Source organism: Belonocnema kinseyi, chromosome 6 (genome assembly GCF_010883055.1).
Source record: "Belonocnema kinseyi isolate 2016_QV_RU_SX_M_011 chromosome 6, B_treatae_v1, whole genome shotgun sequence".
Taxonomy (NCBI): domain Eukaryota; kingdom Metazoa; phylum Arthropoda; class Insecta; order Hymenoptera; family Cynipidae; genus Belonocnema; species Belonocnema kinseyi.
In genome coordinates this window covers 94,146,041-94,168,067 of record NC_046662.1, presented here as the reverse complement: position 1 = coordinate 94,168,067, position 22,027 = coordinate 94,146,041, and the positions used below count along the sequence as shown (strand labels likewise).

The 22,027-nt window shown below is 30.0% G+C and overlaps 2 protein-coding genes across 7 annotated transcripts in view; both read right to left on the bottom strand.

Annotated features, from left to right (window-relative positions):
• The window catches only part of LOC117174440, a 13,724-nt gene extending 2,781 nt beyond the window's left edge, over positions 1 to 10,943 (bottom strand). For 3 of the 5 annotated variants that reach the window (XR_004467307.1, XR_004467308.1, XM_033363562.1), the window contains exons 1-4: positions 10,606 to 10,942; positions 4,983 to 5,274; positions 3,282 to 3,897; positions 204 to 432 (exon numbers count right to left, since the gene is read on the bottom strand). Coding sequence is in view for 3 of the 5 variants with exons in the window: in XM_033363562.1 (XP_033219453.1) it covers positions 204 to 432; positions 3,282 to 3,897; positions 4,983 to 5,274; positions 10,606 to 10,728 (1,260 nt within the window). In the remaining 2 variants the exon portion in view is untranslated. Of the gene's footprint in view, positions 1 to 203; positions 433 to 3,281; positions 3,898 to 4,982; positions 5,275 to 10,461 lie in introns of all 5 variants that reach the window. The other 2 variants (XM_033363565.1, XM_033363563.1) reach the window with 2 other exon arrangements.
• A 265-nt stretch (positions 10,944 to 11,208) lies between these two features.
• Positions 11,209 to 15,102, bottom strand: LOC117175222. Of its 2 annotated transcripts, none has more exons than XM_033364881.1 (4): positions 15,066 to 15,102; positions 14,600 to 14,821; positions 12,375 to 12,549; positions 11,209 to 11,254 (listed from the first exon to the last, which is right to left on the bottom strand). In XM_033364881.1, the coding sequence occupies exons 1-3, from the start codon at positions 15,075 to 15,077 to the stop codon at positions 12,409 to 12,411; spliced, it is 375 nt and encodes a 124-aa protein (XP_033220772.1). In that variant the 5' UTR covers positions 15,078 to 15,102; the 3' UTR covers positions 11,209 to 11,254; positions 12,375 to 12,408. The 2 variants fall into 2 exon arrangements, with proteins under 2 accessions (XP_033220772.1, XP_033220771.1); XM_033364880.1 differs by lacking the exon at positions 11,209 to 11,254 and adding an exon at positions 11,985 to 12,095.
• Positions 15,103 to 22,027: the final 6,925 nt, after the last annotated feature.

Here is a 22,027-nt window from a genome sequence, read left to right as displayed (position 1 = left end):
AGCTATCTAAGGATGGTACTATAGAACGCCACCTCAAGGTAGGCCTAGTGGCGCCATCTCTTGGTCAGGCCGGAAACTTATCAATCCACCCTCGTAATCTTCAAACTTTGAGTTTTATTTTCTTGCGCGAATATTTAGTGTACGCTTCTGGATAAAAGAATTTTCAGAAGGAATTGTTAATTTTAGATGGTTTAGATTATTACTTGGAGACTGCAACGTAAGGGTCTTAAAACAGAACTTCCAAAGTCGAGACCTGCGACCCAGGCTATTATCACGTCTCCTGGGGTTTGACCTTCTCCACCGGCTTTGATTGCATTTTGAATTCCGGGCTGATTAGTAGATTTCAAACGAGCAGCGAGGACTGGAAGAGGCAGTCTGTTTCGATATTTCGCATGGATTTGACTTCCGTTGAATAGGTTTGCTGCAGCACCTCTGATTAAGGAAAGATCATTTGATTAATTTAAATATGGACATTAAAAAACATTAAAAAATTATTATTCAATTCCAAATAACAATAGTGGCGTCACTAGAAACGTGTAGGTCCCCGAAAAAAATGATTAGGAAATCCCTTTGAAAATAAAAAAAGCAGTACCAAGCCGGACATATAACACAGAGTATTTTCCTATTAAAATAGGCCAGGATAGAAATTCCTTAAGGGCTGTTGACGACGGCACGAACGTTTTATGAAACTAATTTCAATAATTAATAATTAATAATTCTGGTAAATTTAACAAAAACCTAGAAAAGAGGCATCACAAAGACAATCTTAGTGAACTTCGAAAACAAATTTGAATAATACCCAACTCTCAATATGTTTATGAAAATTGTTTGAATGATCAATAATTATTATAAATTTACAAAGTAACGTGGAAAAGGATCATCGAAAGACATTCTTAGTTCATTCCGTAAACAAATTTTGCCTCTTCCTTGAAAAATACCCAAGCTATAAATATGTTGATAAACATTTTAAAATAATTAATAGTTGTAGATTTTCAAAGGATCAGAGAAAAAAATATTCGGAAAGATATTTTTAGGTAATTGTGGTAAAAAGTGAAGCCTACTCGTAGGAAGAAAAGAAAATTCTTAATTTTTCAATTTAAATTCTTTCAATAATTAATAGTTTATGTAAATTTACAAGGCAACATAGAAAAGAGTAATCGAATGAACATTCCTAGTTGATTTCGAAAACAAATTAACTCGTAGGATAAACGTCAAACTCTTAATTTTTAAAATAAAATTGTTTAAATAACTAATAGTTCTTGTAAATTTGCAAAGCAACATACAACAGAGTCACCGGATAGGCTTTCTTAGTTGACTCCGTAAACCAATTGACTCGTGAAGAAAAGGGCAAATTTTTAATTTTTTAATTAAAATTGTTTAAATAGTTAATAGTTCTTGTGAATTTACAAAGCAACATAGAAAAAAGTCATCGGATAGATATTCTTAATTTAGTTCTAACACAAATTGATTCCCAGGATAAAGGCCAAACTTTAAATCTTTAACTAACATTGTTTAAATAATTAATAGTGTTTGTAAATTTGCAAAGCAAATACAAAAGAATAAACATTGACATTCTTAATTAACTCCGTCAATAAATTTACTTGTAGAAAAAGGTTCAAAAACTCTTAATCTTGTTATTAAAATTGTTTAAATAATTACCAGTTCTTCTGTAAAGCAACATAGAAAAGGGTTAGTTGACTCCGTGAACAAATTCTCTCGCAGAAAAAAGTTAAACTCTTAATTTTTAATTTAAAATTGTTTAAATAATTAATAGTTCTTGTAAATTTACAACGCAACATACTGAATTTAACTTAGTCTTTAAAGATGAGCCATTTATGAAAATTGTTTTAATAATTAAACTGTTTATATATTAAATCACTCTATGGGAAGCTGCGATCTGCTTTCAACTATAGGATATTTAAATTTCTAACCACAAAATGTAAATTTTCATCGAAAAAGGAATATACAGCAGACTCTACAACACTTCTCGTTTTCGGGGCTGTAGGGGAAGCGAACACAAAGTGTTAGAATACCCTGTCTCCCGCGATACGTGAGAGCCACGTGACGCGCGCGCGAATTCAAACGCTCTCAAGCGCCGTACAGCTTTGTGAAGTATTTTTCGGTGGAAGGAAACGTTCCCTTCAGTAGCGCCGAAACAAAAATCTTTTTTGGGTTCAATTAATTTAATTATGAATTTCGCGAAATTCATAATTAAAATTTTGAAATTTCGATTTAATTGGATCTTGAAGAAGATAGTTGCTAATATCAGAACGTTCCAGCAGTAAGCCATTCACTTTTTTTTACGTATTTCTGTTGACGGCTGCATTGAAATTCTATTTAAAAAAATGTCACAAAATATAGGTTAAGGTATTTGGTAAACAGTTTGACAAAACAAAAGGTATGCTGCCTTATTCGGAGTATTTCAATATTTAGACTTACCCGTACACGGTGAATTTATAATTTTCAACAATTTCAGTGAGCGACAATATTAAAAATTCCTCTGTGAAACACAAAAGATCACATGAACCTATATAAATTCGCCCTAACCTAAGCGTAAAGTTTAGCTCTAGGATTGTCGAAAGTCGAGCCGTATTCGGCGCCGCTGGCCGCGCATGTTTCTGGGTGAAATGGGGCAAGGAGTGGGGGCGAGCGAACGAAGGAGAAATCGGAAAACGAGAAGTGTCGTAGAGTCTACTGTATAAATTTTCAGTTGAAAAAATTAATTTGCAATAAAAAATGAATCGATTTTCAACAAAATAATTAATTTTTCAAACAGGGATGAATCTTTAATTTAAAAATTATTGTTTATCAAAGTAGTTCAACTTTCAACCAATTAGTTGACTCTTTTATTAAAAAAGATGACTTTTTAAGAAACTTATTAATCAAGCGCATTTTTTTATTGTCTAATTTTGTAATGTCGCTTTCATTGATCCCTCTCCAATTTGCCCCTGTTATCAACCTTAGTTTTCGGTGAGCTTACAATACCTTTGCAGGAGGATACCCCTTCCTCACTTTACAGTATTTACGCCACTGAGTAACAACTTATAGCTATCTATAATAATGTAGAGAGTTTTACAATATGAAACAATTGTTTAACCAGAATTAGGAAATTTTAAAATATGTTCACTGAAAAATCTAAGATTTTTGAAAAAAATGTTGAAAGACTTCTGAAAGTCGAGTAATTTGAAACTTGAAAATTTGAATGGTTTACGTATTCAGCGATTTTTTCCAGTTTAAATGTACAGCATATATTTAAAAATTAATAAATAAAAAAAACTTACGATAGTTTACCAGAGACAAGCAAAAGAGCAAGACACTTGCTTGTGCCAGAAGTAAGAGCATTGAAGCTAACTATCAAAGTACTTTTGGCTCCAGGTTCAACGCTCAGGATTGGAACCTCAGGATGATCAAAGAGAAAATGATGAGTCAAGGCTGATAAAGCTACAGTCATGGCACAGTCGAGACGTGGACATCGAATTGGTCGTCGTGAGCAGTCTGAGACCATTTGTCCATTTACTCTCTTTTCTGAATTAGAAGCTTCCGGTTCATCTTTCCTGATTAGGCTGCAGTTGCTCTTCTGTTGACACTGTCTGATTTCATAACCGAAACGATCTTCTCTGGGGTCTCCGTATTCTGTGCCCCACTCATATCTTGAATCTGTCCTGTGCAGACCATCAAATTGTGGTCTTCTCGTTGATGCAGTCGGCAAAGATGGAGGGTATCGAGTTCGAGGAATCGCATATATCTCTTCCGTTTTTTTTGGCTGCACATGTTCTTCCTGAGGCACAGAAGATGACCTGCTATGCACATTTTCAAAACTATGATTGCTACTACTTGATCTTGAACACGTCGAGGGTGATTTTTGTGATTCTGCTACACACAGGAGGCATCCCATGTCTATAAAAAAAACATACTTTTTAGGGTTGGCATTTTTTAAATTTTTAATTTTTAATATTTTAGTATAAAACGTTATTTTATCTGGTCGGGTTTTACATTTAACTAATAACTTTGGTTATATTTTATTTTAAATTCTTTAGGTTTGACTACTTCAAAGCTTAATTTTAAATTAAATTTCTCGCAAAAATTCAATTTTGAAAGATCTTAGAAAGAGCACTTTCAATTTTAATGCCGTAAATCATTCATCCTAATAAATTATTGTAACTGGCTGCAATTAAAAATTATGCAATGATTTGATATTTAAACTCGCTGGTTTCACTTGCAATAATTTTTTATCACTAATGCAAACGATTAATCTTCATTTTTGAGCTACTTTTTTGTTATTGTAATTGATGAGTACTTTTCGTCGAATATAAGACTGCAATTCTAAACCCGAAAATATGTTCAAAAATCCTTTTAAAACAAGGAGTTTACTACTACTGTTCTAAATTCATTAAAATTCTGTGCAATTCTTTGGAATTTTCATGAATCCCATTTAATTTTTTTCCATTCTTTCGAAATCTGTCGAATTATTTTGAATAGATTTCTGTTATATTCGAATGAATTTGTGAATAACAAATATTAAAGTAACGACAGCTACAAATATTAATATGGCATCAATAACTTTCATAAATTTCTTTGCGACATGAGCTATTCCCCCAATTTATTACAATTTTTAAATACACTCAACTCCCGACATAAGACCGGTTTCGAGTATGGCTCACCTTGTCGCTGATCTTAAACCGGCTTCCCTCATCACGAAAATGCGGAGGCCGTCAGTTCTAGGAATATCATAAACCGAGGGGTCTTTTATTGAGAGTTGAGTGTATATCGATTTAAAAAAAATTATTTTGATCAGATGACTTTGTGACCTTGAAGCATCACATTCTGCACAAATTCACCCATCGGTTCGTCTTCGGTCAACCTCGACTCGCCATGTTGGCTCGTCTTCGGTTCCCTACGACTCACCTTCGGGTTCGTGCTACGCCTTCCCATTCAAGCGGGCATTACAATATTCGCGCACTTGAATCGTAAAATACTATTACCCGATTGGATAGCAAAACGTTGCACACAGCGATGACAGAGAAGATGTCCTTGTGAACAGGCAAGAGCTTGCTCATAATGGTCGTTATTATCACCGAGATTCGTGGAACTGATCGTCAGATGACAAGCTGCGCAGATCAGTCTCGAGTTCAGAAAGTGTTGTTCACTTGATTTATCATCTTCCTCTTCTTCTTCTTCCTCATCTTCTGTGGTCCCCATCCTCTGCATCCTATTATCTTGAAACCCCTTATCATCTCCAGAAAATCTTGTCCTTGGATGTGGTAGGACCGGTACCTTTAAGTAACATTTTCTGTAATATTACACTTTTGAAATAAAGTTTTGATCATTAATTTTATATATACACTGAAAAAAAATTTTTCTTGAATCAAGTAAATGTTACTTGATTCAATTCAATCGCAGGTACGAATGGGGACGATAGATATTATGAGTGTGTTCCAAATAAACAAATACTTGCTACCGTATGCTTGGAACAAGCGTACATTTTCTTAATCTGAGAAAATGTATTCTTAGATAGAATATTGCATTTTATTATTCGAAAACTTTATTGTGTTACTTCATATAGAGTTGTATTAAAATGCAGAACATAGTTTACTTGCAAGAAATCGTTTCTGATACACTTCAATAATATATTTTCTTAATCTAAGAAAATGTAGTATCAGAGCAATAGACTAGTGCCTCAACTGAACACTATTTCTCAACGAAAAAAAATTGTTTTCGAAATTATCGTTATACAATCTTTATTTTTTAAAATATTAAAATACGTAATTCGCGTAGACTGTTACTTACACATATAATCGTACGCCTAGACGCTTTGAAAAATCGCACTCGCCGAGGATTGAACCCCTACCTAAACTACCCAAACTAGTGTGTCCTAACCGCGCGCTCTACCGACAAAATCAAAGGTAAGAATTTCAAGGCAGGGTCGTACCAAGTCATATAGTGAGCCTCAGCCAACTTCAAACTAAAAGTTGTTGAGCTTAACTTTAATATATCATTTTTTATTTAGAAAAACTTTAGAATTGAATTTTACTTATTTCAATAAAGGTTGGATCCTTTTTTTTCTTAAAATATTTAGAAATGTTTTAAAATATCTAAAAGAAATGAACAATAAACAAAAATTCTCCATATAATGCGCAGTTTTCAATTTATCCAACTCGTTTATTGTATATAATACTCACTTACTCAATTTTTGTTGCAAAATAAAATGTCTTAAACAATAATTTAAAATATGTAAAAAAGCGAAGAAAGTTTCAATTATTTAACAAGGAATTTGATACTTGTTGTTTTCAAATATTTGAAACGCTTAAAAATGACCCAAAGGTAATAAACGGTAAAGAAAAGTTGCAAGTACAAAAATACTTCAAATAACATCAATGACAAAAAATAATGTTCTGCGATACGAACATTTTCATAAAGCGCACAGTTTTCAATTGATCGAATTCTATTCTCATACGTTTTTTACAAAGATTTAAATATGGAATTGCTTTCCTAAATTAAAATTTTAATTTAAAATAACAATTAATAAAAAATAATCAAAAATATGTACAAAAAATTAATCGCTAGTTTAAATATTACCTATTTGAAAAAGTGCTCGATACTTTATTTTTCTTTCAAATATGACATACTTCGAAATTAGAAGAAACAAGAATTCTGTAATCGGATGAAGAATATTTGTTTGCTTCGTCCTTGCATTCGCAATTATTTTATTTAGAAAATTTGTAATTGTCAATTTTTTAATTGTTCTTTTATAAAATGAAATGCATTCTTAATAAACTTTTAAAAAATGTTATTGTATTCTTTTTTCTTAAATATTTTGCTTTAAAAACGCAGAACATTTTTTTTAAATTATTAAGAAAGTGTAATAATTGTATATTTAAGAATCTTTTAAAGCTTATAACTTTGTTTTATGCTGTCATATACTTATTTTTTATTACTTACACAATAAAAAAGAATTATGTAAGTATATGGGCGATTATCAAAATGTTAACCGTTTGCAGTCCAAGACATTTACTATGATTAATGAATTCTTTGACTGAAAACTTAATTTTGTTAATTTTATTCAAAAAAACCTAAATCTATACTTAATTATTTAAAACAGCAACATATATGCGCGCTACAGCACGCGGGAAGCATTGCATTGCCAATTAATAACATAAAAATATAAAACAAGATATTAATTATTTCAAATAGCAAGTAAGAATATAATATTGAAAATTATTTTTAAAATTCCTGCTTAATAAAAGAATTTGTTTTTCATCAAGGAAAAATTAATTTAAAGTTAAAAAATCTGTTGCGTAAAACTTATTGAGTTTAAATTAAAATAACAAATGATCATTTTATATTTTCAAAACTATTTTTTTTACTTATAACTTTTATGAATATTTCCATTTTTATGATTTTCAAACTGCTATTATCGAACACGAAAATTGTGTGTAAACAAAATACAACAATGTCTTCCAACTCTAATTTAAATTAAATAAGGTTCACATAACAAAATTTTTAACTTTTTAAAAATCAATTTTAATCAAGCCGAATAAAAAAAATAATATTTTTTTATTGAATGAAGAATTCCGGTATTTAGCAGGAATATTTATTGTTATTTTCAAGTTTGGATGATTTTTTGTTATCTTGAACACTACACAAAAATAATTTCAGGGTGGCAACTTTAATCGAGGAAAAAAATTCCCAGTCATTTTCCGATTCACAAAAATGTTTCACGGTTAAAAAAATTCGAAATGGTTTAATTTTAAGTAAAAACACTTTTTTCAAATCTATTTAAAAATTTTTAATTCTTATCACCAAAAACTCACCGACGCAAGTAACTTATAATTTTGTTTATAGTTTCATGAGTGATTTCATTCGTGTGTCAGCCTAAAGTTAGTAGTTTATCAAAGTTGCAAATTCCTATCTAAATTTGCATAAATAAAATTGATTATGTGCAACAATGTTTTGAATTTTATAAATATTATTGGATTTCAAAATAATTTTTAGTGGCGAAGAGAACCAACTTCATACCATGACAACTTGTCGATTATTATATTTAATAAGATTCTCATGCAGTATGAGGTAAATTAATTTAGGCCAATATATTCATTTTCCTAGTATGTGTGCGATGTCTATTGTATCAAGTCTAGAGTTCTTATGTTGAAAAAACTGATGTGTTTCTATCTTAATAACACAGGTACCTTCGAAGTAAATCTGACATTCGTTTCAAATTAATAGTTATTTGAAGGAAAATATTCAAGCATTATTCTAAGAGAAATTATTTCTTCGCTGAATACATTCATTTTCTCGTCTCAAGAACATGAACATTGTTTCAATTAAAATAGTGGTCAAAATAAGTATATGAATTTACTTGGATCAAGAAATATTTTGTTAGAGTTTTAGTTACTTATCATGAGAATATAATATTCTCAATTCAATATTTTATTAAACTTAATGCAAATATGTATAATGGAACAAATTAACTCAATAATTTTTTTCCTAGAGTAAATATATTCTTGATTCGAAAAGTTGTCCTGCTTCTATTATTTTCTTCATTCAAGAAAATGGTCCCTTGTAAAAAGAAAATACTTGTTTCTTTAAGTAGAATCAGCGAAGTAAATTAGCCTACCTGATTTGACTTAGTGGAGATATAAATTTTCTTAATTTCAAGTGTTTACAATTTTAGAGAGTTAAAGTGTTAATTTGGCTTCTAATATTAAAATGGTTTCATTTTAGGCGGGTGGCCTCTGAACCGGGTAATGACATCAGATTTATTTATTACTCGGGAATTTTACGAATACACATTTTTTATTTTACAGTTTTTATATTTTAATATTTTTACATTTGATTCTTTACAACTTTAAAAATTTCACAAATTTACAAGTTCGATTTCAAAATGTTTTTAAACGTCAAGTTCAATTGTTACATTTTTCAATCATGAAATGATTCAGATTACAAAGCGTAATTCTAAAATATTTTACTTTAAACATTTTTCCTTTCAGCCCTTCACTTTCAAGCGTACATTTTCAATTTAAAGAAATTAGAAATTCAGTTTTAAATACTTAGAAAATTAAAAGATTTGAATTTGAAAATTTGAGATAAAAATTTTTGAAGATAATCTAGTGTAAATATAAATTAAATATTTATTTTTAAAACTGAAATATAGTTAGAGTGTTAAAAATTGTATAATAATTCATTTTACAAGAACATTTAGAGTCTGTTAAGAGTACATTATAATTTTAATTCTTTCATGTTTTATATTTTTTGTTTGTAAGTGAAGGCCTTGAATTTTAATGATAGACAAACAAAATAATAAATAATTAATACTTTAAAATGGATTTATATTAAAATAATCCAAACATAAAATGATTTATGCATAAAAATAACGTTCAAGTTGCACAATTATAATATTTTTTGAAATTATAGAATTTTTTGTATTTTTCTTTCCTCCACAATTGGAAGAGGAAATTTTTTGTTTTTTACATTTGTATTGATTGAAGGCGGGCAAATTTTGATAATAAACATTTTTATTGAATTTTAAAGAAGAGCATTTTAGTTTAAAATGCCTGGAAATAGTTGAGGGTGACTTTATATTTTTAAGACTTTTGTCTAGTTATAAAGGTGGGTATTTTAGTTTTCAATATTTTATAAATTAAAGGAATAATTTTATATTCTTAACATTTTTATTGAGTTGGAATGAAGGAAATTTTGTTTTTAATTTTTTTCTAAATTGGAAGAGGCCGTTTTTCTTAAGTTTTTATCACATTTATTGAGTGTAAAGGGATAAACTTTTGGTTATCAATTATTTTTCTGAATTGGAAGAGGCAATTTTTTATGAAGAAAGGAATATTTTTAAGATTTAAAAAAAAAGTAAGTTAGAAGGTAGAATTAGTCTCAATTTAGAGCATTGTAAATATTGCGCGTATCTCTATTTTTAAATCAGAAATCTTTCAATTATTCAATTTATAAAAGTTAAAAATTGGTAATTTCTTAGTTTAATGGCATTTGATTTAAAATTGTTCAATTCAGAGTGTTAAAAGCTTCTATTGCATACGTGTAAATTATTGAGCGTTTAAATTGCAAATTTCTGAATTAAACATCTTTTCCAAGCTTCAATTTTAATATAGGACATAGTTTAAAATTCAAAAGAGTTTCATTTTGAGTGCTTCAATTTGCAGTTCAGGTTTGACTACTTCAAATGAAAAAGTTCAGTTTTAACAATTAGAATTTTTTAAATTCAATGCCCGTGAAAAATTTCACCAAGCCGGAAAAAAATCGGGAATTTTTTCCTCGATGAACATGAACTTCCCGTTTTGGGCTTAAATTGGCAATTGGATACTTCGAAAATTATGTTCTATTTGTAAGGGTATGAATATAAATTTAAATATCAATACTATTTTTAAATGTTTCAAATGGAATACGCTGGAAATATAATGGAAATATGCACAATGTTAGCTGAGTTTTGCGATCACTTGCCTTGAAACTATTTTTGATAGAGCTTTCGTTATTCTTTTTGTAAATACGATCCGTTCTTTCCATTCCTTTATGGGTTGTCACCAGTGTTATCAGAGAACAAGATAACCTCTACGCTTACGTGAGTGGCTGGTGTGATCTCTTTACCTTCCGGACAATGATGAGATCATTTGAGTCACAGAGGATGATAGCAAGGTGGCCGTCAAACCACGATTTCCTGTTTCTCTTGAGATCAAACAACGAAAGTTTCAGAAACAGTGCTCCAAACATCGTACGTAAAATTTTTGACAGTTTGCATTTTCCTGAAATTTCTACCAATAATGTTAACCAGCTTTCTTTCTTTTAGAAGTTACGGTAATATATTCAAAATTTACAACTGATGCCCTGAAAGGTAGTTGTTGCGATCTTTAAATTATCGAGGGAGGGACATCTTGACTTACAAAAAACAAAAATTTTGTTATCTGAATTTAACTATAATTTGAAGATTGCATCAGACGTAACTTGTTTTTTAGGGTAGTTCGATTGCGATATTTTTCTATCTGGAAAAGTTTGCGTGGATTTTTTTCGAGTTCTATACTATAGAGAATAGGTCAATAATGATGTACTGGATATTGAAAAATTGTTAAAAATTGCAGTTTTATTACTGCAATAACTTTATTAACAAATCTTAAATAAATAAACGTTTGCAAAATCTGAACAAATTCCAAATTATTTTGGTTGTACAGACTTGTTCTAAAGGGTATTTCTTTCTCGTAGATCCTTCAAAAAGTCTAAAGGCACAGTTTGGGTTTTCGCTCTGAAAAATTAAAAAATTAACATTTATGTTTATCACAGCATATTGAATCGTTTAAATGATTTAATAATAATAAGAGTCTTGTCAGCCCAGAACTTCGGTTATTGCAATCCCTTCCCCACTTTTTGAAATGTTTTTATTTTTGTTCGCCTTAAATTACAAAACGCTCAGTTTTAACTGCAATATATATTGCTCAAATTGCAATTTGATGTCTGTAACTTTTGTCTTCCTTTATATATAAAATTATGACTTTAGAACATTTCTAAGTTCAGGATACTTTACTAACTATGAATTCTTAAAAATGTTTGAAAATTACCAGAAAGCTTTTTAATATATGGACATTTCCACGGAAGTGTCCATCAACGCGGAAACCAATTTAGGAATCCGCAAGGGTACCTATTTAAAATCTTATGGACGAATTGGGACACGAAATAGTATAGGAACCTATCTGGGAATTAAAAATTCGAAGGAAATATATATTATTGTTATTAATAAATCGCATATGAATGGGTCTAAAAATACATCAAACATACCGATACTTCACAAAAACTAATCTTTTTATATGCTTGTTCGTACAGATTCTTATTTTATATTGTTTTCTTAAGCATAAGTATTAAAGCATTTCCAAAAATGCTAAAATTAACAATTATTGGTATTAATTTTCGTATAAGCGGATGCACATATATTATTTACAGAAAAGTGTTCAAGAAATAATTATCAGCAAAGTAATCAGTACAACAAATCTGGGAAGCAAAGACCTATTTTTAAGGCATTTGCTTCCTGGCAGGTCGGGCAGTTCTAAATTTTGCTTAGGGTATACCCTGCTACAGACTAATTGGCCCACCTGAAAAATAAGTTTCTTTATGTATGTATGATATGTGAAAAAAGTTTAAAAGATCTGCTAGAGACTTAACTTTCAACATTTTTTGCCGAAAATTACACTTTTGGCGAAACGCCCATTTTTTTAATTTAGAAAAATAAAAACATTTTAATAATTTAAAATAAAAATTGCACATGACATCTCTGATATTTTGCAATGGTAATTTTAAAAATTGCTTTTGATGGAAGGTTTTAATTTTTTGTTACTAATCAAAATTTTAATTTTAATTCAAATAAAATATACCTGTATCCTCGAGAATCTGCTGCATAAATTATTTTCAAAATTCGATTATTCTGGTAATCCGTGTGTCCATATTCACCCAAAATAGTTCCGTTCTTAGCCTTTCTTCAGTTCGATAATGCTCGTTTCCGTCTGGATCTATGGCATTGTCATATCCAAACGCATAGGTTACCGAACCCTTCGCGAAAAATTATCGTTTAACATTATTACCAATTTTGTATGCTACTAAAATTAAATAATTTATCTTAATGAGAACAGGGTGGCTTTTTAAACTTCAAACAAAAATTTCAGGCCATTTCCTGGGTTTTTAAGTCAATAATTACATGGTTCCTAGTTTACTTTTAAGCGCTTATAATCATTTTTATTTAGAACTAATTGCTTTATTACATAATTTTTAAAAAGAATTAAACATTTTAGAACTCCAAAGTGAAATATATTATGTCAATGGCTGTAAACGTGGTTTCAGGATTCACAACTGCGCTAATAATAATGCGCAAGTCTACTAGACTTCTTTTGCTATTTCAGTTATGAGTCTTTTACGGCATATAAGTTAGTCAACAAAATTATAACGCCTAAAAGTCTTTAAAAAACAAATCGGCGGCAATTTTTGTATTCCAGTGACAGATACACAATTCAAAAGCCTTCGAAACACATTCAACAGAAGTGAATAGATTTTTGTTTCCTGGGTTGGAACTTAGAACACATTCGACATTTAAATACGAAAAGATGAATTTTACAACACAAAAGTTCATTTTTAACCAAAAAAGATTGAATTTGAAAAGTATGAATTTTCTATCTAAGAGGATGAATTTTCAACAAAACATTCGAATTTTCGATCAAAAACGTTGACTGTTTCAGAAAATATTAGAATTTCCAACAAAATAATTTAATTTTGAACCGAATAGTAGAATTTCTAGTCAAAAGGGATGAATTCTGAACCAAAAATATATTACCTTAATATATCACGGAACGTTCCGGGGATACACCTAGAACGTTCCCTGAGGGGAACCTTCCATGATTGTTATTTTTAACAACAATTATCACGTAAACCGTAAGAGATAGGTACAAATAGATGCAATTTTTGAGATTTGAGTGCTGCATATACTACATTGTAATATGGTATCCGTGTTATTAGGCTAAAAGCCTTTCAAATAAAAATAATTAACTTTTAACAAAAAAATGTCTTTTTAAGAAAATAGTTGTATTTTCAAAAATATAATTAAATCTTAAACTGAATAGCACAACTTTTAAACAAAAGATATGAGTTCTGGACCAAAAATATTTGATTACACTTTTCAATTAAAAAGAATGATCTTTGAACCATAAAATATGAATATTCAACCAAAAAAGTTTAATCTTGTACTCACGAAGTGAGTGCTAAAAGATGAATTTTCAATCCAAAAGGACGAATTTTCTATCTAAAAAGGCGAATGTCCAACAAAACAGTTGAATTTTCGAACAAAAAAGAAAACAAAGCAACTAACACCAACTACTATTAAAAATAAAACAGTTTAAGAAAATAGTTAAATTTTGAATTTTTAACAAAATAATTCAATTTTTGATCAAACAGTAGCATTTTTAACCAAAAGAGATCAAATCTGGACGAAAAAGTGTTAGTTAGTCAGAAGTCAAAAGAATTAGCTTTAAAATATGAGAGTTGAATTTTCAACCACAAAAGATGCCTTTCTGCCAAAAGATGAATGTTCAACACAAAAGGAAAAAACGAGAAAAAGGGAAATTTGGTTCATTACCGAGGGAAAAGGTAACGGATAAAGAGTGCGAACTGCTAAGTCTTTGATTTAATAAACCGCAGTAAAAAGTCTGTTCAAGGAAGCAACTGTTCTTATTTTAGAATATAAATTGAGACCCATTATGCCTATTTTGTTGCTTGTAGTTTAGTAGATATTCGCGGTTTTGTTGCTTAACATCTAATTTTTGTATTTTCGATATAATTCGTAACACTGAACACAATTCCAAAAGCATTTTTTTTTAAAGAGAGAGCCGATATTTAATTTAAATATACAACAAAAATCGGAAAGATTCCCGGGATTCAAAAGAACTCCTAGCTAGTTTCAGATGCACGATATCCCAAAATAAGTTAAAACTGATTTAACTATAAATTCATTATTAAAATCTAATTAATTATAAAATGGAAGCTAATGGCAGTATAGATAAGTTATCGTTGCATGCGGGTATAATGGAATTCAAAATTAGATATTGGAATTTACATTTGGCTCCATGATGTTGTACCAGGACCAATCTGCTTTGGATAACTGGGAATTTCGTATCGCATTCCAATCCGAGCTTTGGAATGAGTTTTCGTTGTCTCCATCAGTGATTAGTTCCAACTCATTTCTACTATGAGCACTGTACAGAGTTTGCGAAGGGAAAGGGTTAATGATTCTTCCGCTCACCAAACTAATTAGCCAAAGGATAGTTACCCGCAGTTTCTGAAACGATTTTGGTATAATTTCTAACGACCCTAGTTTCGCTAAAGATAATAAAAATCACAGAATTCAATTAACTTATATCAAAGCCAAAAAGTTTTTTCTCAATAAGTTTGTAATGTTTCATATAATTATTTCATATTTCAGAAAAAAAAGATCGCGTACAATATTTGAACTTCTTTTAAATATATATTTTTTTAATTAATGATTGCTTTGTATTTTTTGAATTATGCAATAATGTACGTACCATATCAATCATCTTGCAGTCACAGATAGATCTTACGAAAGACCTCACTCGATCTATCAGAAAGGAAGAAGTCTTCTTGCATTTTATTCAAAGCTAGAGAGAATAAATCCCCTCCAACTAATTTGGTTATAAAATTATTTTAAAGCGAGTTGAATTCCCACGTATTTCTAGGCAGTATTCAGGTATTCGACGTGACTTGTTTTCGTTTGAATCTGATTAGAGTTCATATTACTCGCTTTACTTTTACGCCGGAAATATTTCAGTGTTAAATACAAAATTTACCTGAAAATATTACTCACGGCTTGATTATATCTAACCGATAAAAATTTGAAATAATGATAGATTAGCAAATTTGAAATTTTTCTATCAAACATTGATTATAAATATTAGGTAAAATAAGCAGAAAATCTGCTAGCCTAATTCGGGTAAATTGATCCTGATTTTGTTAAAAACAATTAAAGATTTGGTGCAGGTTAATTTCGCTGGTACCCGAATTTCTCCTGCTAATCAAATAATAGTCTTACTTATACCTCTGCTTCTAAAAAATAAAACAATTTTTCTTCTGCACATGACAACTGAACATTTTTAACACAGAATAAGATGATCATTTTCAGAAAGACGTTCAGAGTCAAATATTAAATTGAACAGGAAGCCTCACGAATTTAACGACTGTAAATAGTCAACTATCATAAATTAATTAGATATGGATACATTTCTCAAATTAAAGACTTGTAAAATATTAGCGTTCGATAGTGAAGCACTTAAACTTAAATCATTTTCAATTGGAAACATTTAAATCTGAACATATTTAAAATGAGTTTACAAATTAAAGGATTATTCAAGATTAATTAATTTTAAATTAAAATTTGTTCTAACGTGTAATTATGAATTAAAGTATGTAGAACTGACCAATCTCAAATTTGAAACATACATTTTAAATTGGACTTTAGTACCAGCAGTACACCTAAATTTGGCTCCAATTGTTAAGAAAGCATTAAACTTGGTACCACGTATTCTTTCTATCCTAAACAAAATTGAAAAAGGGTGCAAAAAATTTGTCTTCAGTTCTTTTTTAAATTGGATATTTCCCAAAACAGAGAAGATAATTTACTTTTTGTTTTTGTCCCTCATGCAGCGTTTCTGATTTTTTCGAAATTCGCAACAAAATATACATCGATGGGTTCTACGAACATTAGGCTATTGTTTCGTTACCCTTAAGAAAGCGTCTACAATCTTATTACAAATAAGCCTTGGTCTATCTTTTCTCTGCGGATAAGAATTAGGCTAAATTCATTTTGTATGAAATTTAGAAAACACGGAGAATTGTTAAAAGAAATAATAATCTTTAAAAATTTCTTGCTTTGAAAGTTATATGAGCCTAAATTACATTACAAACTGCAATAAATATACTGGAGTTTTGAATTCGTAGGAAATGTTCCGAAAAATAATAGGTTATTTATTCCGCCTGAAAACTTAGCTGAATGAAGTTAGCCTAATTCTTATCCGCCGCTTATTTGTAATTAGATGACAGACGCTTCCCTAACGGAAACGGAACGATAGCCGTAGAATCCATCGACATAAAAGTTAGAAATTAGACAAATCGGGACCTATTTTTCTAAAAATAAAAATATTTTTTTAAATATACGAGATAAGAAAAAATACCAAAAGAAAAAATATTTCTTTGGAAGAGTTCTAGAAGAAGTTCTGTTTACATATTTCGATAATTTTACTCCGCTTTTTAGTGTTTCCAGAAATATACGTTTCAATTTTATTGTACTACCGTAAAATAAAAGAGTGAATACTTCTAAAATTCTTTCAATTCTAGGACATTCGAAAAAAATAAGATGGAATAATTAAAAAAAAAAAACCTTGAGAAATAATATTAAATTTCGCTTCAAATGAGCCCAATTTCAAGTATCTCTAATAAATACAGACTGAGTTAAAAAGAATGGCCTGATGCCTGCTTTTTTCAATATTTAAGATTCTTCTTCAACTCTTAGCAAAATCTTGGAAAATAGTCGTAAACATATTAAAAAGTCACGCAAAATGAGCACTAAAATCTCCTCTTTAAAATGAGCCCAAGAAACTGTAAACATTTTAACTGGTTCTCGAATTATCATAAAAAATGTAGAGGCATGCGCAAAACAAGAAGCGTTCGGTCGAGCGGTGACAGGTCTTCCGTACTTTGTTGATGCACGAGAAGTAGGGACAAAAGACTAAAATGCATTCGCCGCTCGACCGAGCGATTTTCTCCTTGCACACGACTCTATATTTTGTGTGATAATTAGAGAACCATGCAAAATATTAATGATTTATTGGGCTTATTTTAAAAATGATATTTTAACTTTCATTTGACATGACTCTTAATTTTTTTACTTTATTTTGCTAGAATTTTCCAGCAGTTGAAATTGAATTATGAAAATTGAAAAAAATCAGAAATTAAACCGGTGCTTTTAACTCAATATTTCTTTAAAATAATTTAAAAAGTGCTCATTTGAAGCAGAATTCAATAAACTTTCTAGGGCTTTTTAGAAATTATTCTAACTTATTTTTTTCCTATGAAATTCTACGAAAAGTGAACACGACTCCTCAGAAGAAAGTTTAACTTGAAAGAGCAGGCTGAAGTTTGTACCCTAGAAATTTTTGTTATGCGGATGCCTTTTAAGTATTTTTAAAGAATATGGAAAAAATCGTTTGGTCTCCTTCTAAAATAACTCGATATTTGTTACTTTTTTATCAATTTTTGGTTATTTTTTCTAAACCAACAAGTAATAAGTAAAGTTTTCTCTAATAAAAACCTTGAGTTTTGCGTGCAAAAAATGTTCCCGCGTTATTTATATTTATTAAATTTACCCTCCCTTTTAGATTTTGAATAGTGTGTAAGTCATAAGTTTTTGTTAAATTCTAAGTTATTGGTGCATTTGACGTTAACCCTTTGACGGTCAAGTCTTGATCCCATTTAATAAAAATTCTGAGAAAAAAAACCAGGAACAATATATGGTCGGTTTCTGATCGATTTTTACAAAAAAATTTTTTTTATACTTTTCTTGTTTCTATTGAGTAGTATACGATCGCTCAGAAGACCATGAAAGATAGTTCACTTGGATCTAATGTATGCTCGACACCTGAAAATTAAGAAAAATCGAGAAAAAACATTGGGCGTTAAAGGATTAAACTTCTAATTAGAAAAACAAAAAGTTCACAAATTTCCGAACAATTAAAAAAAAAAGAATTTTCAAGGCCAAATAGTCTTTAAGTTATGACGTCTTAAAGAGATTTTTCAGTAAACATATTTTGTCCCCTATGCATCCTACAGTGAAGTTGTTTGAAAATAAATCAAAGCAGATTAAATTATCCTTTGCGGAACTTTCTAAGATCGCATTTTTCATTTAAAACTTCTTTTGTATATACTGCAACAGTACTTTTCACTATTTTTTTTAAACTTTTGGTCTTGGAAAAGATAATCGACAGACAATAACTGTTATTCTGTATGAGCTAGAATAAATTTTTTAAAAAAATTTTAAAGATGATTTAATCATATTTAATTTATTTAAAAAATTTAAGACGTCATAACTTCAGAACTATTTATATTAGAACATTCTTTTTTTGTTCAGATTATTTGGAAAGTTATGAACTTTTTTTGTTTTTTAAAAGTTTTACGTAGAATTGAACAAAAACTAATGCCTTTTACACATTTTTTAAAATCTAAAAGGGAAGGGAAGGTTAATTATCAACTATCACATGAGAACTTTCTTTGCACGCAAAATTGAAGGTTATCAGAGAAAACTACAGTAAAACTTTACTATAGCGCCGATTTTGGGGCTGAAGGTGGCTGGGAACTAGCTCATTATAGCCCACTCCGCTTTTGTTTGTTCACGCCTGAGACAGCAGCAAATCCCGCACAGCTTCTGTTAAACATATATGTTGCGCGGCGTCAATTCTCGGAAGGGCGAGAGAAGGGAGTGCTATTGAAGAGTTTCAATGTACTTTTTACTTGTCGAACAATTTTTTTCATCTTCGGTAAAAATTCGCAAAAGGCATCCCCAAAACATAATTTCTAGGGTACAAACTTGCCTTCTCATTTAAGTGAAACTTGGTTCTAAGGAGGCGTCTTTTTGTTAATTTTTCACCCTTTTATTTTTTTTTTGCGGATTTGGAAACAATGAGAAATCTCCTACCGAGGTCGAAAAGAAAAAGTTAAATTATTATCCGTACAAGTCTAAAAAATACTTTATTTAAAAAAATGGTTGGCACCTGATTCTAAAGCTTTTGTAGCCTTTAATTCGAATTTTCTGGTGGCAATAATAATCAGGACACTTAAACTATTACATAAATGTTTTTACATTTTAGACTTCGAGATCATGAATTCTACCTTAAATTAACATTTCAAGTTAAGAATGAAGCATCGTTTACGTGTTAACGAGTAATTTAAAGGAAATTTAAATCTTCTTCACTCTTCTGTCAGAGCTGACCGAGCTGGTTAAATCTCTCAGTTCATCTAGACAGAGTAACATTTTACCGAGGCAACAAGGGATAACGGAATTCGCATTTTCTTGCGGTTTAGTCCCGAAGGAATTCAGATGGTTATTTTACATTAGATTCGCGCAAGGCGTTGCCGTAAGAGTTACGGTACGGAAATGAGATTCCTTATCAGAATTTCTACAACGTAGACCGAAACCTGCAAAGACGTTTAACAGTCTGTTGGTATAGGTTCATCGTTGCAATTAACCCTTGGACCTCAGTCTCGTGCTCTCGAGATCCGCGTAAGCGGGATTTTCAGGAAATGTGGAAGGAAGCAGTCGTAAGGAGGTTTTTATCGCTCTTAGAAAACCGAGACAACTCAGGAGATTAGAAGACAACCAGATTATATTATTACTACGCAGATGTTTTTATTTATCACTGTGTCTCGAACACACAATCGCAGTGGTAGTAGTAACGTAATTAATCTTAACACTATTTCGTTCGTTTCGCATAACATAAAAGATCATATAAAAGCACGCTCGACATAAAAAGTATAAAAAGAATTTGCAACACGAAACAAAATACACGCTCGAAACTCTTCGGGCAATCGAAACATAAAACGTCAAACATTGAAACTAAACTCCTGAACTGAAGGTTTTGGGCCAAACTGGTAAAAAAACCGTAATTTTTGTATAATTTGTTTGCTTATTAAAAGCCCAAAATCTTTGTTTCAAAAAGAAGGTGAAAGCAAATTTTGATTAAAATTCATTCGAGTTCCTATCTACTCACACCTGGAAATTTGCAGGTGGACAGAAATGTTAGTAGACTATCTACAGTCTATTTGTATATGTTAACAGTGTTATTAAGCGATTAAAATTACAAACCTATGTACATCGCAGATTAATGTTCTTATAAAGACGATCCATTTTACGAATACCATTCTCATTGGCAAGATGCTATCCTCTATAAGCGGTACAAAGTGTACACTGAACTATTTGAGAGAAAATTGTACAAGTGGATAAGAAAATACAAAGATTCATGATTACAGGGAAATACCCTCGCGCTTGACACAATTTAAATTACCTCATCTACAACGCCAAAATGTTTGAAAAACAATTACAAAATTATTTGCCAATCCATTTAAGCCTCGACGAGACCGATCTGCTATTACGTTTATTTAAATTTAAAAGAATTATGCTGAACTTGCGTGTTTTTATCACATCGAGATAACCATTCGTTTAGAGGCTGGACTAAACGAATGTTAGACACGAATGCAGTTTACCGTAATCAAGGATTTTGAGCACTTTTATTTAACGAAGGATATAATTTCTTCGTTGCCAAGATCGGATCACCGAAACTTTAAGACTAACCAAGTTTAATTTTTTACATATTTTGAGTAGTGTATAAAATTTCTGACTATGATCTGAATCTTTTTAATTTTAATCCTAAAGAAAAGACGACCACTTTTTGATTATTACCGAATTCGAGAAAAAAATCATTAAAATCTGAGTAGAATAAAACTTCGATTGTTCATAATAATCAGGTATTTTTACTTAACCACCAGCTAACTTCATTTATTTGACACATTCGTAAGAAATAATTTTTTTCTATAAAAGTGTATTTAAAAATTAGTTTCATTCTTTAAAACTATTTATTAAAATAATGAAAGTATAAGTATTACTTATTACGAAGATATTACAAGAATGCAGTTTTATCCCATGTATTTGGTGTCATTGTGCTGGCGAATAAATGAAAATACCTAATAATTTAATTTGAAATTCTGTAATTTAAAATATTCACTTTGACCTTATAGTCTCAACATCTTTCACATTAAAATATATTCCTACATTTTCAAGAATTCATATTTACAAGGGCCCCGCACAAAATGTATGGAAAAGGTCTTTTAGTGGATTTTACTGATAATAATTTTGGTATGCGCACATTAAAATAAAAATATTCTTTAGTATTCTTTAGAAAAGTATACACAAATTTGGCTTGAGACCACCATACGAAATCGAAAATTTGATGGAAAAGTGCCAATCGCCTATTTTGCCCATCTATATCACAAATGGCTATTGTGAGTTATGAAACTAGAAGAAATTTCCTAAAAAGACTTGAACCAATTATGACTAGTTTTTTTTGTGCGGGGTCATTTTTTGCATTAGAAATTTTCAATCAATTTTCAAAAATACATATTAGGGTGGAATGAAAATGCTAAAATTAATCGAATTGTTTGAGTGTAGGTAAATTTTTTTCGTAATGTTTAAAATGCTTTAAAAAATGTTTTTATTGGTTTAGAAATGATGGCGAATTTGTAATAAGTACAGGTTTTACTTGTGAACAATAATAAAAACATAGAAAATTACAACAAAAAAATGTTTTTTGCTTAATTTAGATTTTTAGGGAAATGTGCATATTGGAACGTTGTAAATATAAATAATATGTTTCTTTGATTCAAGTTGAAGAAATTTTCGGTGCGATATATTAATATTTTCCTAAAA